This window comes from Chaetodon auriga, chromosome 4 (genome assembly GCF_051107435.1).
Source record: "Chaetodon auriga isolate fChaAug3 chromosome 4, fChaAug3.hap1, whole genome shotgun sequence".
Taxonomy (NCBI): domain Eukaryota; kingdom Metazoa; phylum Chordata; class Actinopteri; order Chaetodontiformes; family Chaetodontidae; genus Chaetodon; species Chaetodon auriga.
The window spans coordinates 10,758,119-10,780,962 of record NC_135077.1 but is presented as its reverse complement, the minus strand read 5'-3'; the positions used below and the strand labels follow the sequence as shown (position 1 = coordinate 10,780,962).

The window sequence follows — 22,844 nt, the reverse complement described above, 5'->3', positions numbered from 1 at the left end:
TGGATGGACGAACAGATGGACAACCAGAAAACACAATGCCCCTGGCTGCAGCTGTCGTTGGCACACAGGCATAAAAACATCTTGACGCATTATTTATTTGGAGCTTGAACACTCAAGAGCTCAACTCAGGATTGTATGTATGTGTTCTTTTACCAGATTTGATTGACAGTTACCAAACAAACTGCTAACAGACAGTTGGATTGGTGATTTATGTGCAAAATGAGTTACATACACTGCAGTTCAACTTGAACCTGAAGTTAAAATGTAAGGGGCTGAGAAATAAGTGGGCAAAAAGAATGAATCTCACCTTATTTGGAGGCCCAGATGGGTCTACACACTTCTCAACCACAAGGGGGCGACTGTGCAGCACTATTGTCACATACAGTTTGGTGTTTCATAACTCACCCTTTACCCTCTGCACTTACTCAACTTTTATTATGAAAATATAAACAGATCTCTTTGACTCTGTTATGTTTTTACAATCTGGCATTTCGAATACATAATGATGCAGAGAAGGAGGAAGAAGAAGAGTTCATGGGTTGGTGTACAGTTCATGAATCCAGCGTTGTCTGCTCCATCTTCTTCCATCAGAGGTCATCTTGCAGAAAGCATCATAACAAACTCTGCAGAGCGAGACAGAGACAGCAGCAGATGCACCGATAAGGACTTATGACACTCTAATATCATAAAAGGAGAGCATGGGATACAGCCACATCATTATCAGCCCACATGAAATTGTACTGGAAAGTAACACAGCTCATGGTCTGATATAGTGACAAAATGTTTCCATTATCACCAAGTTAATGAAAAATTGAGGCGTTTCTGGGGTGAAATGTCAAAGAAAAAAAGGAGAGAGGATACAGCAGCATCGCATAGTTGAATATTTAAACATGACAGTTTCATTTTTCCCTGTTGTTGAAGTGAGATAGAGTATAGGGCTGGTTGTCTGGACAGGTATTAGCCCCTGTCCTAGATTTAAAAAGGTTAATAGCTCCAATATGCCACCTGCCAGTTACCAGGCTCTGTTCATCTCTCCTTATAATTGGTAACCACTTTGATTACCACTTGTTTCAGCTCCATGTATCCATTATTGTAGATTCACTTGTCAATCATCATAGCTATTGACCAGTGCTGTCAATGAAACCAAGCACAAGATAGCTTGAGGCAGGTTTCACTAAATCCATCCAATCAATCACATCCCATTGACTTAGTGAAGTGCTTTGCTCTGAAAGACGTCTGATTGTAGATCAGAATCTATTGATTGACTGAGTACTAAACCTTAATTCCAGATTAACCCACTAACATTGTCTCTTGAGGTACTCCTCTGACCATTTTCTATAAAAGAAGTAAACCAAGCGGAACAGCAGCTCAGTTCTAATTTGAACCATCTTCTCACTTCTGCCACAGATGCTTGTTTTCTGCCCACGTGGCAAAGCTGGACAGATGCACTCCAAAGCTGCCCCAGGGGCTAATTGATGATAACAAGGAGCACCTGCTTATTGATCCCCTCTGAGACTGACATGCCTATTCATATGTTCCCAATGATTGTAATTGATTGGATTGCTGAGACAAGACAAACAGGATCACACCTCTAAGCCCTTTGTCAGCTGCAACCAATGAGCGCACTATTATACATGTGGTGTTGATAGCACCTACGCATGTGCACAATGATGTGTGTGCGTGTGTCATTGTGTGCCATTGTAGTGCTTATTTTCTTTCAAGGAAACGCATGGTAATGACATTTTTGCAATGTCCTTGGGGTGTTCAACAGGGTGTGTTCTTTGTGTAACATGTGACAGCTGTCCAGGCATGTCTATTGATTGGCTTAATGCACTTCTTATTAGATTGGATTGGCCCCTCCAGCCAACCCACCTTGACTTAACCATCCTTCTTTTCCCATCTCACCTTTCTCCTACCTCATTTCTTACACATTTTCCCCATCTGTCCCCTTCATCCTCAACCCATTACAACTGGATTCACTGACCCCTCTGCGTTGTCCTCTCTGGTTTGGTCTTCAATCCTGTACATCAGCAGATTCCAACCTTTAATGCCTGATCGGCTCAAGTAGCCCCGTCATTGAAATATCTGTCATGTTCCAAATGTGTTCTTATGAATGGATTATAAACTGTGCCTGATGCTAGCTATTCCTACTGGATTAGCAGAAAGCTGTTGCGATAATTTATCCATTACTGTTAGCTAACTATTTCCCCAGATTTTGTGTTACTTTTAGCTCATAGCTAACTACTTTAACTGTTTCTTACTTTCGACAACAATTTCAGCTGTCTTTACTTTTCGCCATTTCAACTGTTTTCCCATCACCTTCACCAGCTAACTATGTCAACTGTCCATTACTTTTAGCTAGCTATTTAACTCTAGGCGCACTTAACTTTAGCTAACTATTTGAACTGTTTATCAGTACTTCTAACTTACAATTTTATTTGTTTATCCATCACTTTTTTTTTTTAGCAACTACACAATACTTTTAGCTATTTAGATGTTTTAGCGGTATTTCTAGCTTTTAGCTAACTATTCGCTATTTCAACTGTTTTTCCATTACTTTTAGCTAGCTATTTCACCACCCATTCCTTTTAATTAACTATTTAAACTCTTAAACAATACTTCTAGTTTACTATTTCACCTCTTCATCCGTTACTTTTTGGAAACTATTAACTATTTGAACTGTTGTCTTGTCACCCTTAGTGCACTATGTCAACTTTTTGTTCACTGCTTTTAACTAGTTATTTAGCTACACACTCCTTTTAATTAACTATTTCAATTCTTTAACAATACATCTAGCTTATCATTTCAACTGTTTATCCATTAGCTAACTATTGCAAGTACTCCACTACATGAATTATTTCATCCATTACTTCGTGTGAACTATTTCAACTTCTCTGCTTGCTTGCTAATTTCACACAGTGCAACTGACTCAGGATGGGCTGCTTGTCGGTTATTTGAAACTGAATAAAGATCAGCATCACACCAATTTGTGATCCTATTTAGCTGTTAATTTTCCTCCTCCAAATATGTAGATTTTTTAATTATCAGATTAAATTAATTTAGTTGAATTTAGTGTGGAATTAGTTGGCTTTTCATTACACTCCTATAAAACTGGTGAAGGCTACAAGTACCCCTACATGAGAATTGCTACTGTGCACCACCCACCCTGCTATCTCAGGGTTTAATCATTGTTTTTTATTAATTGTTTTAATGCCCTCTCACGGCATGCCTGAAGTCCACTCCTCTCCCACACATTCCTCCACAAGTCCCCAACCGCTCACCATCAAAGTCGATGTTGCCGTCTTTGTTGAGGTCAATGTCAGCGAGGATCTCTTCCAGCTCTCCTTTCTTCAGCTTCTCCCCCAGGAGGGTCTTCATGCCCTCCTTCAGCTCATCAAGCGTGATCTTTCCATCACCGTCACAGTCAAACTTCACCGTGTACGGTTAGCGGAGATTAAGGAGGTGGGGACATGAACATGGAGTGAGTTAGGAGAGACAAATAAGGAGATCATAGGTGAAGAGGATAAGAGGTGACACAAGGAACAGAGAAGGAAAGAGCAATTTACATGTTTCTGCGCTAATGAGGAGGGTGGAGATTGAATACAGCATGGCGACATGAGTAGATGAGGAGAAGTAAAGACGAGAGAAAGTTATTCAGAGGCATAAACAGACAAAGAGGTTCGATGTTCAGGTGTTACAAATAAATCATTTGAACCTGTTACATTTACAGTATTAGTTACAACATGGTTGCATGAGGTCCCTGGAAGTTTGAAAACAGCTTGAGTCTGCAGATGGGGCAATGCTGACTCATGAGGTGTGAAGCAAAGTGAGAAAGACTTCTGAAGTGACTATGAGCTGAATGAGTTGAAAATATATTCTCGTTTGTTCTGACAGTAGGCTATGCTCCGAAGTTGCCGAAGTTTGTTCAGAAGCAGAAGAGTTGAGAGCTAATTCGTTATTCTTGACAAACGGATTCAAATGTCAGAACCTGTGAATTTCTTGCCGATGACAGAATCAGGACTTTGACGATGACTCACGAGTGATAAAGAAACTCCAGATGGCAGAAATAGAGGCTGCAGTTAAAAACTTCAATATGTCTGACTTATCAACTGAGCAGCATACACTTTTAAAGTCTTTTATGCAGGGGAATGATGCTTTTGGTGGCTTGCCGACAGGCTTCGATAAAATCTTGATCTATAAAGTAGCCACACTGGTTCAGGAAGAGATTGTTGGAGATAGAAACATTCTTACGAAGCTCACTGTGACACCAGTGCAGATCAAGATCAGTCAAGGGTGGGTTATTTAATTGACACTGCTGTGGCAGCTGATGTCAAATTCTTGCCATACTTTTCATAGAAGCCAAAAAGCAGCAACCTAAATGCATGAGGCTAAATTTAAAATATAGACACATTAATCTCAGTACCATATCGTGGACTCCAATATGTTGTCGGTTCTAATCATTACCAGCACATTATCAGTGTGTCTGTTTTGCAGTAACCATTAAAAACCTATCATGCTGTAATGTGTTAAATGGATGGACCCAGGTGTGTGAAGCTGTGCTTGTAAATAACATGATCACCTCATTTGTTTTGCTTGGTCAGACTACGTCACAGCAGAGCTTGGCTTCGGTGGGCAATCAATGCAGCACTTGTGTACCTGACTCTCTATTGACATCAAAGCCAGTAACTCAATAGATATTTCCTCCAGACCAATGAGGCACCGCAAAATGTGAAACAAAATAAGCATGTCTAATGGCCACAAATTAAAAGTGAGACAAATATACAGCAGATATCATGGTTCTTTGGGATGGCAGGGACCAGGCTTCCCAAAAACATCATCAAGATGAATATTTTCCCTTTCCCATAAACATTTTTCTTCTGCATTCATAGCCAGCTCCCTTTCTTCCCCTGGACTTGTTTACAAGTAAGAGTCATGCACTCTTGGCTCTCTCTAGGGAAAGGTCCTGTTGCACACTTCAAACTACTGTCATAGCACCAGGCCCCTTTCACTCGCTTGAAGTCAGACTTTTTAGAGTTTTTGGCTGGGGACTTCTTACCTGTTTGAAGGCACTGCGCAGCTCCTTCAACCCGACCATATGAGCCGTCTCAGCCAACATCCTCGGCCCCATTAGCTCACAGAAATCATCAAAGTCTACATGCCCACCCCCTGCAGAAAGACAGAAGGATACATACATACTTTAGATGCAGACATACATGTACAGGTTGACTAGTACCAAGTAATATCCTCTGCGCCTACCTGGAATGTCTATGTTTGACATGTGGATTCATGCATTAAGTATGAGGGTGTTAGAGGATAGTGGTGCGTACAGTAGGTCTATAGTGTAATTATCTACCTATAAACATGGATGGAAGAAGTATTTAAATTGTTTGGCCACTTTGGGGCAGAACAAGCTCAAAGCCCAACTTTGACATCTTATCACCTTGTGAAGTCATTATGGTGAATGTGTTAGCACAGAGATGCTTTTTTACACATGCAGGAGACACAAGGCAACATTAGCATTAATGTGGAGTCATGTTTCTTGTAGCACCGTCTGATATCACCAGTGTTGTTCCTACAACATCATAATTGTGTTGCTTCAGGACCATCATTGCAAATGACCAATCACGTTGCTATGAGGTCAAAGCTTTGCAACTCATGGGGCAGTTTAAATGTGACAATCCAACAGTCACATCTATTTCAAACAGTGATTGTCCATGTGTGAGGAGCTGACACAGTAAACAGGGTTTGAATTCTTTATACAACAATTTTTCTCTGTTCATGTGTAGTTCAACACCATGAACACCTTTCAGGACAGACTGAGTGTTGGTTACTGTTGAATTAAAACCATTATAAAGTCTTGTGCCTCTCCATTGCGGCCTGCTTTCCACCCCAACTTTGACTGTAGCCATTTGGAAAAGAAATACTTTTACTTTTACTTTAATACTTTTAAATACTTTTACTTTACAAATACTTTTACAAATACTTTTACTTCCAATGTGGTCAACAGCATATCATGCAAAAGTTCATTTTAGGCAAAGCTTTGCCTCAAGAAGGTAGTGAATGTTCCAATGTTTCATTGTGTAAATGTACTGCCAGTGAGGTAGCTATTGCTGTCAAATAAATGTAGAAAAAGTTGCAATATTTCCCTCTAAAATGTATCACCTAATGGAGACATTCAAAGTACAAACACCAGTACAAGCACTGTACCTCAATATTGTGCTTCAATACAGAACTTAAGTAAAGGTAATAATGTTGCACCTGGTCTTATTACCAAGCTGGTCAGTGAAAAGTTTATGAATGCCCTCAGTGCATGGAGACATTCAGCTATGTGCTCATTATGCTTCTTCCAAACATTTTCGAAAAAGCTTTGTTTTGTTTGATCCCCATGGTAATTCAATCAAAACAGAATGATACAATGGGAGGGCTCATGTTATTAGTTGAACAAAAGGCAGGCTTATTTGATAGTGTACACCAATAGGCCTGGCCTGTTTTCATTATCTGGGCCTTGGTGGATCTAAAGACTACTTCAATAAACCCTTGTGGTCATTTAGTGATTCACAAAATTTAATCAGTGCTCAGAGTCTCAGGACTGTTGAGGCTGAAAACCAAAGTGTGGCGAGCTCTGCTTGCATGGAAAGCACTTTTAATGGTGCTGAATCATGAAACTCATGAATTGTCAAGTACTAGTTAGAACAGCAGCTGAAAGGTTCTGAAATAAAAGACCATTAATCTATGATTTTTGAGTTAGCAAATGATTTTCATACTTGCCTCAAGGTGCAGTATATTTTTTGGCTGACTGGCTTTACCCTTGTGGAGCAGCAGTCTGTGGGGGTTTCCTGACACCGCCTTGAAGAATTTCTGTGCCTTAACTGGGTCAGTCTGTAATCATGGAGTAGAAAAGTTCTCCCAAAAGTCTTAGGAGATTATTATTATTTTTTAATTGATAGTGCAACGCTAGTTACATAAAAAAGAGTGAATTTCATGGTATTAATGGCTCTATAGGGATTACGCTACAGAGATTAAGTGTCTGCAGCTCATTCTACCTTATGGGTCAAATTAAGGCATCACTGAACAGATGAATAATTCATATTTAACAGTATGAAACATAGCATAAAGTATAAAATGTTGTAACCACCACCAAATCCCTGATGCTCTGAATAGTTCTCTTAAAGTTTGGTGGAGATATACAGTGTTTTTCTACACAGTTTGAAGCTTCACATATTGTTTATCTGCTTGCTCCAGCTTTGGACTTACACTTCTTACACTTACACATCTTACACTTCAAATCGGAGACACCATTTCTATGCTGTAATGATGCATCAAGAAGTTGGAAAGAAATGCGAATTGTTTTATACATATTTCTCTGTAATTCAACTTGCTGTTTTTTTCAGGCTCAGCAAGCTTAAACAACAGTTGTTTGTCCTTTGTGTCTTTTTTGCAATGGCGCACATCAGATGAGGACATTTAGGAGATGTGTATGTAAGGTTGATGCAACAATGGCTCTCTCTATCCTGGTGCTCAAGATCCTTGCTGTTGTCACTCTAACCATCTAATCACGAAATTATTTACACCTGAGAGTCCAAGTGAGTCTAATTAAGTTGCTGGTAGCACAGAAGCCACCTGCACTCCAGTCCCAGAGGATCAGAGCTGAGAGACACGGCTTCACTGTATCCAGTGTGATAATTTGTGCCAAAACATTTACACTGTGGGCTGTGGAAGTCCAATATTTTGCCCAATATTAGTGTTATTGTGCTGGGGCTCAATGCTATGTTACACATATGTAAAATGAGCCTGAATTTAACCCATTTCTAAAAGCAGGCACCTTTATATGTAGAAGTCTCTACCACATTATATAGAAATGGCTGTTATCAACAACAATGTACATTACACACCTGGCTAAAGGGTTGATTCAGGCAATTACAAGAAATAAAAATAAAGAAATAAATTATCTCTAATGTGTCCTGTCAGGTTTTACTTGCCTGCATTTTGAGTTATCTGTGTCTTTTTGCCTCCACACTAATACAACAGAGGTTACTTTTTTTGTTTTTGTGGTGCTTACAGCATCAAACAAAGACAAGATGTTCAGCAGCGGTAATCCAAAAAAAAAAGGTCCATTATCCACAGAGGATATTGTCAACAGTTAACGTAAGAACTATTTCTCACTATTTCTCAAGCAGAAAGCTGCCTGCAAAGCTAGATATCATTAGGAACAAGAAATGTTTTGGTTGAAATGATAACTGTAGTGTTGAAAGAAGGTTTTGGGGGAAATATCAGAAATGCTCTTTTTCCTCTCAGTGGGCTGGAAGGGTGTGGCCATCTATGACTGATTGACAGCAGCTGGTAATCTGGGCTACCAAAAGGGTAATGAGAGACAAACTAAACAAAGTTGCCCTGTGGCTCTCAAATCATGGCCAGAGAGTTTTTTTAAGCGGTGGATTTGAGGAGGGACTACACCAGCATCCAAATAGACCAAAGTGACATTTGCAGGTATGTTTACATTGTGTTTGATGTGCTGCAGCTGAGCAGCTCTTTAACTAACCAGCCTGCACACTGGCATTAGCAGAGCACTTCTGGTGAATGAAACAAGCTAAAGCGCAGGGATGGCATGTGTTCATGTTTGTAAGTTAGACTTTAGCAGGAAAGCTAATGTGGTTGCTGTTCAAAGTGTGGTTTCTGTGTCATGTAGCAGGCTGCTGTCTGGCTCATTGTGACCATCTGCTTTGCCTGTGATAGAAGTGTGAGTGATATTACTGCTTTGTTTGGCTGTACAGAAACAAATTCTCATCTATGTGGATGGATATGGTATTCTGATTTGTTGTAAGAGTTGTAGTTGAACTGAGCAGAGGTGCGATGTAATGCATATGAATCTAACTTTTGATTTGTAAGGAAGTCAGTGTGCTGTCTCTTTCAAAGGAAACATCACACCACTCAAATGGTACACACATAAACACTGAAAGAATGCTTCTGCGTGCTGCATGTGTCTCAGCCTCGTGTGTCCATTGAAGGTTTATGTAAAGTCTTGGCAGACACACATAGGTTTGTTCAGGTTTTCTGGCCTTGCTCTGACACTAAGTAGGTGTTACATGGACTGGTTCTCCAGGCTCATAAAACAATGCAACGATGATTCATCTTAAACTTCAAATACTAACCACGCACAGATCCATACTTGATCATTCAGAGAAAACAGCAAAGACAAACACACTGTCGTCAAGAGCAGAGAGAGGAAAGTTAGACCTCAGCTAAACATACGACTTCATGCAGACTCACACTCACACACCCATGCACCTGCCCTGTTAGGGCCATTAATCAGTCGGCTAAAATGTCGTGAATGTCCCCAACTTCAAAGACAAATATCAGTTCCTCACAGGCTCATAGGAAAGAACGTGCACGTACCAAATACAACCCCAAATTTTTTTTGCAACACACACAGACACATTACTCACACGCGCAAGCCTGCTTACTTCAGAAACACCCATCAATCATGCGCACATGCTTTAACCACTGAGGAAGAATTGTGAACCGTACACACACACACAACCAGACAGATAAATACACACATTTCATCTTGATTTGCTGGATGATCTCGATGAGCTCCATCTCTGTAGGCATGTAGCCCATGGTCCTCATGCAGTCTGCGATGTCTTTGTAATGGATGAAGCCATCTGCATCGTAGTCAAATTCCTTGAAGGCCTCCTGCAGCTCTGACAGACAGACAGACAAATTACAGCGCTGGCAACAAACCGTAAAGTAGGGTAGAATATTTTTTCCCATGAGTCAAACACACACGTACACACAAGGTGTGCACAGATACTAATAGTTAAACTCTGAATAAAGTTTTAACTTATCTATAAGTTGTTGACTCCAGCAGAGAGAACTACAGCTAGCTCTTAAGAACAGCTGCTTATGTTATTTTAATTGATTCTGTAACTCTGAGTCACTGAAAAACATTTCAAGGCAGTCTGAGCCTTCCACCTCTTGCATGAATCATGAAGAGGAGCAAGCTTAACACGCAACATGCAACTGATGAAGCTGTGCAATTGACGTGCAATTGATCATGTGTTTGTGTGGTAATTACACCAGCAACATCTTACCATCCAACTCCTCTGGCATCAGTTCTCTCTCCTGTGGACCGAGCATAGAAGGGGAAAAAAACAAACAGTGGAAATAATTACAAGACAGATTCGCAGGACGGGATGTAGAATCAGAGTGGCTTTAAATCAGCAAATTCTCCTGAGAAATACCCCAGTGATAATCTGTTTTTGACTACCAAATTAGAATAACATGCATATCATGTCAACACTGCTGCATGCTGACGGTGAACTCTAATGGGATTTCAACCAGCTACATGTCTTTCTAATTTGCAAAATGACACAATACCACACACTCACTCCATGCACACATACACACACACACGCACACACTCTACATCTGTGGCATCCTGAGGGAGACACAGCATAGGCTCAGTCTGTGTGCATACAAATACACACCCACGCACGACCATGTGTCAGTGAGTTGCACAAGCCGTGCACTGTCACGAAGACACAAACATACATGTGAAGACGGATTCACGCACGCATACTCTTGCCTACACAGACAGAAGACATATAATTTGCATATAGCCTTGTGTGTGAAGCATTCAGTATTCTCTGCCTTGTTTTGACATTTGCTCTGGGTGATCTCTCCCTCTCTTGCCCTCTTTTCTCTTCCTTTTTCAAGTGTTTTCAGAGAAGTTGAGCCAAAGCTAGAAGAAAACCTCCGCATACGTAGACAGTCATTAGAAATAATGGATTGCAGTGAAATGTATGTGTGCAGTTTGTTAATATATTCCAACGGTTGCAGACAATTTTGATAAAAGGACATTAGAATTTTACCGTCAGCTGCAAAACCGTACAAATGTGTATCCTCAGGCAAGAAATAAACTTTGCTGGCCATAAATGTGCTCGTATTTTAACAAAAACCGCCATTCATCATCCTTGAAACAATGTTCTAATTAGCATATTTGAAAACAAGTACTGACTTGAATTTACATATGTAAAGCTTCTACATTAAAAGACCATGAAATGAAATTAATCATCCTTTAAAACCAATGAGACATTAGCAAGATGCCTTTTTTAAAAAATCATGCTTGTGCCAACATCATCTTGACTCTAGGGCCTGCCAACAATGTGCATCACAACACAGAAACTTCAACACATCCACAGGGGAAGCAGGAAACATGCAAACGCAGTCATCTTCGCATACGGCAGCTGAGGCTGACATATGGAGATACTGCTTAGCACAAAGACGACACAAGCCTGAGGATGTCTATAAGTTCAAAGACACAAGACTGACACAACATCTTACAAAAGCTCCCATTACTGTGAGTGCAAATGTGCGCAGATTTTGCTGTGGGCTTGTTTTTCCTCACTTTCATGCAGCGAGGATAAAATAGTGAGGTTCAATAGAATTCAAAAACTGAGATAAAGTAGAGGTGGAAGAAACAAAATGTATCTGTCCATGTAAAGAACTGGCATTTTCCTCTGATATTTCTTTTACGTCAGACTTTTATTCCACTGTATTTCAGAGGGAAATGTTGCCCTTTTTACCTCATCACATTCATCTGATTGCTTCAGCTACAACTTTTCTGGAGTTTTACGTACAAAACTTAGACTAAAAGCCCCAAAATACGTTGCATTGTTCCAGTATCATTTGGAGGAACGTTAAATGTTAAGACACTTTGAATGCATCAGCTTCAAGTTCTGAAGAATAAGTGTTTTACCTTTGATCCTTAAGTCTATTTAATGCTAATGCTCAGCGTCTATGCTTTTACATCTTTATACAGGAGCTGTGCTTTTAATCGGGTGTCTGCATTTCTGTTACTTTTATTAAAGGAAATGATTTTTCAACCTTCAGTTGATCTTTTTTTTACTGCTGGAGAAGAGAGAGAGATAAAAAGGCAAATCAGTGCAGCAATGGAACTCAAATACAAAGAGAAGTTTAATATTTTCTTCCTAATGCATGTTGGCACTCAGGGTGGCTAATACATAAATCATACAAGGTCATCCTGCTCAAGTGCACAATAGCTTCAGGAAAAGGAGAGGCTCCCATGGTTTATTTGGAAGCTGCTCCTCATGGCAGACGTTCAAATGATTATTCACTGCATAATATTGCCAACAGAGTTGAAACACAACTGCAATGCCAGGACGCAACTGCGTCAAGAGTTATCTCACTATACGTGTACTTGGCCACTGAAACACTTCTGATTTATGTAAACCTCGTAGGTTTTAAGATGGTTATGGTTTTTGATGCTGCAGCATAAAATAAACAAAAAAACAACCCTCTGTTGCCCGGAGTCCAGAGCCGCTGTTTACGCTGCACAGGATCCTCCAGCCTACAAGGGCATATTTAGATAGCAAGGTCAACACATTAATTGGATTTTTTTTCATCCAGAAAGGATTAGACAGCATGCCCTAGACTCTCAATTCATCCATCAGAATGAGCCCATTAACAGTTAATTTCATTCTGTCTGCCTTCAGATGGCCCATTGAGCAGCCTACTGATCTGTAAGCATGGACGCACATGAGAGGTATGTGGATACTTCAGACAAACACATAAGGTCCTCACAAAGACAAGACACTCACGAACACAGTCACAGTACACACATACATCGCTCATTGGTGAGTACAGTCCATTTTGCTGCACGTCTTCCGCTGTGGCTCTGACATGTAAATGCATCAATTGTTTTTCTTTAGCTATTTGTCTCTGCCGGCCCCTTCTTCAGTTGGATCTAATGAGGGCTGACAGTGAACCTTGCTAAGGGGGTTATTAATACTTGTGTTGAGGCAGGGATTAGGACTGCTGCAGGATGGATGGTCTCCCTTCCTCAGTGTCACAACAGCAACCAAAACCGTGTGTCCTCTATCCCGTGGCGACCTCTCTACCTGACTACCAGTAAATTCAACCAGGGGACTGTCACAGAAAAACAGGGTAGATCAGTCATGGCAGGTGAGGTAGTAACTCTGGGAGGGACGTGTAGCTCAAGGTCAGTGTGAAGCGGTTTTTCAGTTCCCGTAAAATGCTTTAAAACAATGAAAGCGTCCGATTAGTTATTTAGAAGTCTTGTTATGAAACATCCTCAAGGCGTTCAGGCGCACAGCCCGGCTTGGCGTAGATTTATCTGTTATCTTTTACAGTAAATCCCTTTCCTGTGATGAAGGCATTTAAGGAAAAGCCTTTGGCTCCACTTTGAAGTAAGGTCCCACCAGGGTCCTACGTGGTTCCACAATTAAAAGGGTCTTTTATCAGGTTCATCCTATAAAATAATAATAATGATAATAATATACTACCGCTACTACTAATACTACTACTACTACTAATAATAATAATAATACCCAATAGTTTTAGTGTACGCTTTATAATAACTAAACAAAGACTAAAAAGCACATATTAGGAACCACAACAAAATAAATGAGGAATAAAAGTGACTGAACAAAAGATCCTTGATCTGACTAATGAGCCCCGTTAGTCATAGTTGATTATACAGTAAAATAAAATCTATTTTTTGTGGAGTGGGGCATGAATAAAGCTAAATGCAAAACAAAAAGTGTATATCACAGTCCTCATCAAATCTACCAACTGCACCACAAAACTGAATTGCAGCCAAGGAAACATTTACTTTCTTTGAGTAATTAGATTTATTTTCTCTGGGAATTGATTGCCCATAATGGACAACACCGTGAAATTACATTTATTAACAACTAATTTGCAAGCGCAAATATATTTTGAAGGAAAAGTACCACCGACCATGTCCATTTTCTATTAACATCGTGAGGAAACGCTGTTCATTAACGCGTCTGCAACATGTTCACTGACAACACATTTCATTTGTATTCTGCCAAAAATATCCAGTCTGGCAATACAATATCTGCTTTAGCATTATTTAACATTTTTTTATGTGTTTTTTTTTTTTTTATAATTTAATGTTTCAATTTAACTTGCAACAAGGTTTGGGTCTTAATAATTGAAAACAGATCAATTTATATGTAGCATTTCATTTACTCAGGAAACATTTGGAAAACAATTTATTACTATATAAAGGTAATTTCTAAGAGACGGGCTTGTAATGGTTCATAGCACATATGCATCTCAACCACTGGCTCATTAATCAGCTGCTGCTCAAAAATCTTTGAGAGCTCCCTCAAAGAGCAGAGCCTTTTTCTGCACAAAACCAGTTTAACCATTTGCTATAAATGGTCAGTTCCTCAATGGAAGTGTCTCTGAATGGACCACATGTAAGTACAGTAAGCTTTCTAAATATGATGACATCTCAGGACATAATGATGATGCATAGACTGTTCTCTAAATACATGATTGTGACCTTCTGCATATGAAGTTTTGGCTTTTCAGTTTTAGCAGAACATCGAATAAGTCATTGCACTTACTCTCCATTTCCCACCAATTATTTTAATGGGTATCTGCCGTTTGGGTTTTTTCCTTGACAGAACAGAGTTTCTAAGTCAGCCTCATTAACATCCAGGATCTGATCCACGTCCATTTTCTCATACGAAAGACACAACCATGCAGCCAAAGTCTTCCTACCACCATTTTCAGTTTCTGAGAAGACCACGTTGATCCTCTTGATTCCAGGGCTGAACATATCGTACACCCCCAAACAAATCATTACATCTTATGCAGCTAAACGCACACGGTAAACGATGTTCTCTCTATAAATCAAGTAATGCTTTTAACAGAAATGGTTAAGGTGCCATTGAGCTGGAACATTTGTTGGCTCATTTACACTTGTCAGTTGCCAAAATATTCAGTGATGCCCTACAGAGTCTGGGATCGGGTATCAGACATGAATGTTGGCAAAGTTTAACTCGAACCAGTCAGGGCCCAGTGTCCAGGCAGCTCTTCATCTGTGAAGTGAAATTATTGGAACGACTTCTTTTGAAAGGATTTTTTTGGGTAGATTTAGAGGATGAGGTAACACAACCCTGATCAGATGGTTTCATATTTGCATGATTAGAGGTGGGTAATGATATTGACTTTCCACAGTTCGACTGATTCTGTAAAAGCATCAATGCTTTTCAAACAGGGTGCTCATCCTGAGACAGTCATCGCTCACTGCGAGCAGCTACAACCAGTGTTTGCATTTTCAATCGATGGTCACCACTTACAATCAGCTGAACAAATGGATCGATTTTGCAACTGCATTCTGTGCAACTTTAAAGTCAATGTTATGTTATTTCTTTCAGGGGTGACTCAGTCTATAAACCTCCACTCTATCGATCTTTCTTTGGCACTTCGCCTCCAGCCACCTCTCAAAGCCCTCGTGCCTGCTTGAGGCCCACATGTACAGAATTAAGTAAATTATCATATGCATAAATGCAAACATACAATTTAGCCACAACACTGTGAAATAACAAATGAAGTTTTAAATGAGTTCACAAAATGTGGTCTATTGTAGGTCATTTCCTATTTAATTCCAGCAGTTTTTGTTACGGCAGTTTCTGTTACTGGCTTTGGTCTGAGCCAGTCACATAACTGGCTCTGCCCTGCTTGTCCCTGTCATGGTCCTGACTGGGTTTGTTGTTTTCTGGGTTTTTGTTGTTCTCTGCATTGTGTTTCCCTCCTGTTCCCCCTCCACACTTTCTCCATACACCTGCCCTTCACCAGTCTCATTATCCCTGCCCTGTTCCCAGAGTTTTCCCCAGCCAATCAAGTCCTTTCCTGTTCTCCTGTTTCATTCCCCTCACTTGAGCTTCTCTGCCCATCCCTCCACCTGTAACTCATCCCCTCGTCAGTTTAGTTTGTATTTCAGACCAGTTTTCAGTTCACTCTTTGTCAAGTCTTCTGCTCTGTTTGCCTGCTCCTACGTTTCCGTTTTTGGTGTTTTCAATGGAGTTCTGCCGTCCACCTGCTCTGCTCTTGTTTGTGATCATCTTGATCGACAACGTTGTTGTGTTGAAAAGTGACGTTACAGAATAAAATAGCAATTGGGAAAAATAACAGTGGAACAGTCTTTTTCAGGGGTAAAAGAAGTCACCGTTGACTGGCGGTAGGAGAAGTCCCTCAGTAACATGTTTTGGTGACTCATCCATTCACAAACCATGACTTGATTTTAGATTTGTTTTGGAACATGAGACTAATTCACATTTAGCTCTCTTTCTCTCTCACTCTCTACCAAAATATAATATCAGCTGTGTCTTACATTTGTTAGCTGTTGTTATAGTGTTTTCGTTTGTTTATTGTATAGTAAATGCAATGTAATTTAATACAATTTTGGACCACTCTTTGCTCTCTCTTGACTGTTTTTGCAAGTGCCCTCAACTGACGTCACTTCTTCTTAGCAGAAAGATTACATTAATTCCAGGGTGACTTTTCCCCGTTATCCTCACTCTGTGAGGGTTTGCATCTTTGTCACCTTTTCCACTTCTGATGAATTTGGATCCCTGCACTTGAACACACCTCATTTTGAGGCACTTGCTGAAACGACTGACAGCCTCTCAGGAACAGGCAGGTGAGTCAGAAAATGACGCTGAGAGCTTTGTTGACGTGTATTGATCTTACAAGCAGTTTAGGCCTGTGACATCATCAGCTTAACTGGCGCATCAGGTGGCACACCTGCTGTTCATTAGATGCTGTTCCCTGACACCTGCTCCTGATGATGGTTTTTATAAAACAGGAAGCTTGAAAAGACAACTATGCCGTATTTTGGGATAACCTAGAAACCAACAAGTGTGTCAAGGCTGTGGCAGCGTGCATGTGAGTGGTGATGTGCTGTACGGACCTGTCCAAAGAGCTTATTGAGGTAAGAGATGTAGGCAGCAGCCACGGCTGAGCTGTTGCTGAGGCTTCTCTTACTGTGCCGACGACCGTCCTCCTCACCAGAGCCCTTCCCCTGGGCCGAGGGCGACTTTGAGCTGTGAAGTGTGCCAAGTGTTGAGAGTCGTCATCATCAAAGCCAGGCCTACACTCCCCTCCCCCTCCTAACTTACTTAAATAAACACACTTAAGTGCCTTTTGGGTGATTACTCCATCTAGCCTCCCTTGAAATAATTGCAAAGAAATGATTGGAAATCAATGTTGATTAGAAACAGACAATGGTAATAACCAGAATTTCTTGGAGAGGCTGAGCTGAAGGGCCTTGCTTTTGAATTTCCTCGTAGCTGGTGTTCTGCTAGCGGCTGCACCCCTCCCTCCTCGTGGAGACAAGCTAGGAGACAAAGAAGCCTTAATCAATTCAAAGTGCACTTAATGCCTCAGAATTAATATCAGAACTTTTTTTTCCCCCATTCTTGTGATAAAAAGCAACACCGAACCCCATGGCCTGTCACATGGATGGATCCTCATGTTGAGGGAGTTACAGTGGACTCAGGTTGCTGACAGATGGCAGCAGTAATGGGAGACTGTTGTTTGAATTTTTGGTTTCAAGGACTGTATTACCCAGAAACTCTGGAAAAATGTAAAATCTCTCCAAAGCATTCATCACTGCATAAGAAGTACATCTGGGGATGCAGGATCTCACCAAGTACAGGTTTAAAGCTCACAACCTCACCTCTTCACAAAGCTTTTAATTAAATTGTTAATCTGAGTGTAACCGTTCCCCCGTTACTTTTATCCACCAGTTTTAGTTAGATCCCACTGACCTGGCAGCAGAGGGCGGTCTGCTTTCTGATCCTCCTTTTCCACTTTTCAGAGACATCCTGGATGGAAGAGAAAGATGAATGTGGAAAAGGATGAAAGTGAAGGGGAAACACAGAAGATCTCCTTAAAGTCAGATTCCAAAAAGCTATTTTGAGAAACCTTGTTATTCACCAGTATTAAAGCTGGATTAATAACTTAACACCTCATAAAGTTGTCATACAGTACCAAATGTGTTAACAAACATTTTCCCATTTCCCATTAGACAGGGAGTATCATTAGCATTCATTTGCAGTCATGTTTCTCACAACCAGAGCTGTATTCGCTCTCATTTTAGCTGCTGTTTGTGGTTTGCTTGAAATATCTGGCTCAAAGCACTTTAGAACACACAACACATTCACCCCTTCACACACCGATGACACAGCAATTGGAGCAATTTGGGGCATAAGACGAGATACGACACGTAGGCTGGAGGAGCCAGGGATTGAACCACGGAGCTTCTGATTGGTGGACGACCCGCTGTACCTCTTGAGCCACAGCCGCCCTAATTTCTCAGGGATCATGTAGCCCTCTGCATACTGAAGTATTTATTTGTCTCTATATTTGTGCGTGTGTCAGGGCAAGGCAGAGCAAAGGTGCTTGGAGAGAACAAAGTGCTCTCTGTGTGTGTGTATGTAAGGGGGGATTGCATATTGCATAGGCTTATTTGTATTCATGTCTGTTTTTATGACTGTTGGTGTACTTCTGCACCTTGACCACCCAAATTTATTTTGTTTATCTGCCATTCAGGCAGGTGTGTGCTGTGGGTTTATCTGAGCTTTTTTTCACTAAAAACAGCAGCTTGACTCGAAATCGTAAATATGTGCCGTAAGACCAAAACAATTAGCTTAAAGATGCTAAAACACTTTGTAGAGCTGAGGGGAACAGCAGAATGAGGTGATGATCAATGAGCGACCCCTTTCAACACATTTTTACTGTTTGGAGACAACATGAGACTCAGGCTGCTGCTTAAACTATTATGACTGCATCTTGAGGTAGAGGGAGGAGGAATCACTCACACCCATCGTTTACTCTGGACAAGAGGACACACACCCAACCAATAAAAACACAGCAGAAATGAATGGATCAAAGGAGCAGAGAAGAAGAATGGCGTGAGGAAGATGGAGAAGAGACGGATGAAAAAGGGAGTGAGTGACAAAATCTAGGACTTGCAGAGGAGGAGGAGAGGCCTATTGATGTTGTCTGTTTGAGAAACAGATTAATGTTCTGTCATGGACCTCTGCGGTTCCGGCTATCAGTGCCTGATGATGAACGGCCGTACTTGGCACTGATGCACTACAAACATAACGCCTCACTCCGCCATCTCACATGCCATGAAGATGGTGCGAAGACAGATCCTCGAGATCTGCTCCAGCAGTCGCTACTGAGAGCCGCGTGGACCACGAGGATTGTAATGAGAAGAGACATGAAGACCGGCCAGTCCTCTAAATTACACTCGACCGTTTAATGTGCCTCCGCCAAATGAGCCGCATTCCCAGCTCCCGCTGGGTTGAACAAAACGTGCCACGACTGAGGAGTGATTGCCTGTTTGTCACACTTTCACACAATCAGTGTCTGTGTGATAAATGCTGGTTGCAACACGCTTGGAGCATGTTAAACTGGATGGCTGGAGAAGGGAGGAATGTTCATGTTATCACATGATTGCAATCGGGAATTCCTTGAAAATGATTTACAGTATCTGCATGTACTACTCTTGTATTAATACTGTGTTTATGCCCATAGTACAGTAATGGTTTATTCATGCAGTTAGAAACTTAGCAGATGATATTTTCTGCTTTGGAAAGTTCAGAATGTTTACAAAATCTTCATGGACACACAAACTCTCTCACTCTCTGACACGCAGGCGTGTTTCCATCATTTCTGGGGACATTACACAGACTTACATTAATTTCCTGGAGACGTACCCTATCCATAAACACTACATGCCTAACCCTAACCTAAACCTAACCCGAACCTTAACCCAGGTCACCCTAGAATTTAATGTATTATAAGGAACGTGAGTCCCCAAAATGTAGAAAAACAAGGCCCCTCACACAGTCTGTTTTTCCATCACCTTGTGGGACATTACATAGACTTACATTCATTTCCTCGAGACTTACCATAACCATAACCACTACTTGCCTGACTCTAACCTTAACTTTAACCTTAACCAAAGTCTTCACCCTAAAATTTACACGATTTACATTATGGGAAACCCTCATTTTAGGAAGGCGAGTCCTCACAATGTGACTGTGTAAACAGTAGTCCCCACAATATGAGTAATACACGTCCACACACACACACACACACACACACACACACACACACACACACACACACACACCTGTTTCTTACACTCCCCCAAACATTCACATTGCACATTTGTGAGGAAGCAAGATATCTGGATTTTCTATAGTGTTGGTCTCACATTGTTTGCCTGAAGAATTGCTTTCATCTTCAGTGAGCACAAACTCCCATCAGGGTAAACAAACACACCCACACACACACACACACACACACACACACACACACATGCGCGTTTCAGTACACAAGCCACTGAGCAGCACTGTGTGTGTGTCTGCCGCTCTCCTCCCTAAGTGGCCAATTGCTGTCAATCACTGAGCCGACACAAGCAATTTTAGATCCTAATCATGCTAATTGAAGTAATGAAATGGAGGGCCAGGTGGACTGGGCTAAAACAAACACAGCTAACACAGCTGATGATGGAGAGCGCGCTGCACCGGAGAGCTGTGATGTAGCAGTCGGAGCTGAATGGGCCTGGCTGGAGCATGAGGGGTTAAGCACTGAATGGATATTCTAAATATATTTCACAAGAGTCACTGGACTGAAGGACGCTGAGATTCATTGTATGTGTCACTAGAAAAGACCCACGTACAATACAGAAAGACACAAAACAGACAGAAAACATAAAGCACATCATTACGCCACCAAGGCTGCAAGACCCTTTAAATCTGTTATTTCATAGGATGAAGTGTTTTTCTGCATCAGGATGTGCATCTTGGGTGCATGGGTTTTGTCCAAGGATGAATTGTGCAAAATTTCAAGTGGGTCACACTCATTAACACTGTTATGGCCTTTCATACTGATCATGTTCCCGTAGTGTCATATACTGAATAGTTAAAATATTTGCACATTTTCCTGGATCGCTCAGACTTTATATGTGCAAGTTTGGTTCCAAATGCAACCAATAACAGCAGTTTTAAATGGAGTGTGACCATAAAAAAATTCTAATTTAAATTTCAACAAAATGCTTTGTTTTCCATTGCTTTCCAAAGTGACAGCATTTTCTGCATCTGACAACACTGTCATCAGGACTATCATCTACAAGTGTGCTCCTGAACTGTTCTGCCTCCTTTATGGTTGAAATTTGCTCCGGTTTATTCTCGCAGCCACCAGAAGTCCTTGTCAGGAAAACAAATGAGTAAATGCTGTTGTTTTTCCTGTGAGAACAAAGAGTCAAAACATTTGGGAACCAGTTACTGAAAAATGCATGGCATATTAATAACAAATTAATAACTCTGTCTGAGCTGCCAAATCAGGTGAAGACTGGGGGACATTCACAGAAGGAGAATGAAGAAAGTGTTCAATTGGTGGTTATTCGGTAATCTATAATCTATCGCTGGTTTGGCATAACAGTCCTATGACAAGGACAGACTCGTGATGGACAGCGGTCAGAATCGATGTGAAGTCGAACCAAAGTCATTTCTATTCCATGCGTCCTCCTTCCTTGTCAATATCTGGCACCCACGTTACTCAAAATGCAATTTGGGTGTATAGTCTAGTCATAATAGCAGCAATTCTAGTAGTGGCTAATGTAGCCTGAAGCAGCCTGCCTGAAGCAGAAATGAGTAACAGACAGTGGAGGTCTGGTAAATACTTCTTTCAACTTCACTCCCCCAGATTTCATTTTCAAACGTCTTCAGCCCCAACCAACGCTGAATCAAGACATCCCTTATTTTCACATGTGCAGTTATACTCCCCAAGACCTGTAAACAGAGTCTGATGTGTAAAATTGGTGGATTCCCCTTAAACCATTTTATGTTTTTTCCACATGTCTGTTCACAGAAAATTGTCAAAATGGAGAAACTTATTCCTTGGCACCTAAATTTACACTGAAACTTGCTGAAATATGTTTTTTGCATGTTTTTTGAGATACTCTGTTCCCATGCTGGGAACAAAAATGAACCTCTCCGGCAGACGGAAAAAAAAAAAAAAAAAAAAGCACAACATGCATGGCCACAGGCAGACAGACATGCACAGCTCCACTCAGCCTGGCTGTGAGTTCAGGTGGCGCTTCACCCATCTTTGCCCCCTCCCCCTCTGTTTTCTCTTAGTTTTTTCGTATTATCTTTCTATTCGCCTGCTGTCCAGTCAGAAGACAATCAATCCCACAGGGCCAAACCAGCCTGTGTCTGATCCATAAACAACCGATAGTAATGCAGTCTGGTCTGGCACTCCATCTTATCTTCACCTATCTTAACACCTCTCCCCTACTCCCCCCACCAACCCCCCAGCACTGATTTCATGTCACGGCTCTGAAATGAGACTGTCGCCTTCAGTATTGGTGCAGATAGGAGGGAACAGAGGGCGAGAACGAGATATTTTTCTCACTCACAGACATCTTTTCCCGTCTCTTCATTTGGTAAAATCTCCTTATTAGTGCCTTGTATAAATCTTGTCTAATTACAGCCTCTTCCTCCTTTGCCGAGCCTGATAATCTCACATTGGGGCTGGTTTAAATAAGTCTGTTGATGTGACTAGCAAGCAACGGGGGCACAAATATTGAACCAAAACACATAGAAACAGTGGGCTGGCCATCTGTCGGCTTGTACAGCAAAATATACTCAAGATCCAGATAGTGAAATATTATTAAGAAGCGAGGAGACGTCTGTCAGTCTCATCAGAGAACGAGTGGCTGTCTCAATGATCTGTACAAGGCTCGCCTACTACAATTGAAGCACAGCTGATTCCAGTTGTTTTGAATTATTCAACACTGCTGACATGCCACCACAAATCATTACAACAGAAAAATACACAAGCTTACCTTCTTCAGACACTAAAAGAATGGAAAGAAATAGAAGATTTGATTGTATGTTTATGCTATTTAATCTGATTCTCCTCCTTGTTTGTCTTGGCTGATGATGAGGATGCCAATGATG

At 41.0% G+C, this 22,844-nt stretch overlaps 1 protein-coding gene across 1 annotated transcript; it reads right to left on the bottom strand.

The window, feature by feature from the left end:
• Window positions 1-190: 190 nt before the first annotated feature.
• Window positions 191-22,844, bottom strand: cabp4 (calcium binding protein 4). Its single transcript, XM_076727821.1, has 9 exons — window positions 22,730-22,844; window positions 17,631-17,687; window positions 17,096-17,197; window positions 16,772-16,904; window positions 10,092-10,122; window positions 9,558-9,701; window positions 5,057-5,166; window positions 3,282-3,429; window positions 191-623 (listed from the first exon to the last, which is right to left on the bottom strand). Exons 2-9 carry the CDS (start codon window positions 17,684-17,686, stop codon window positions 595-597), a joined length of 753 nt encoding a protein of 250 aa, XP_076583936.1. The 5' UTR covers window position 17,687; window positions 22,730-22,844; the 3' UTR covers window positions 191-594.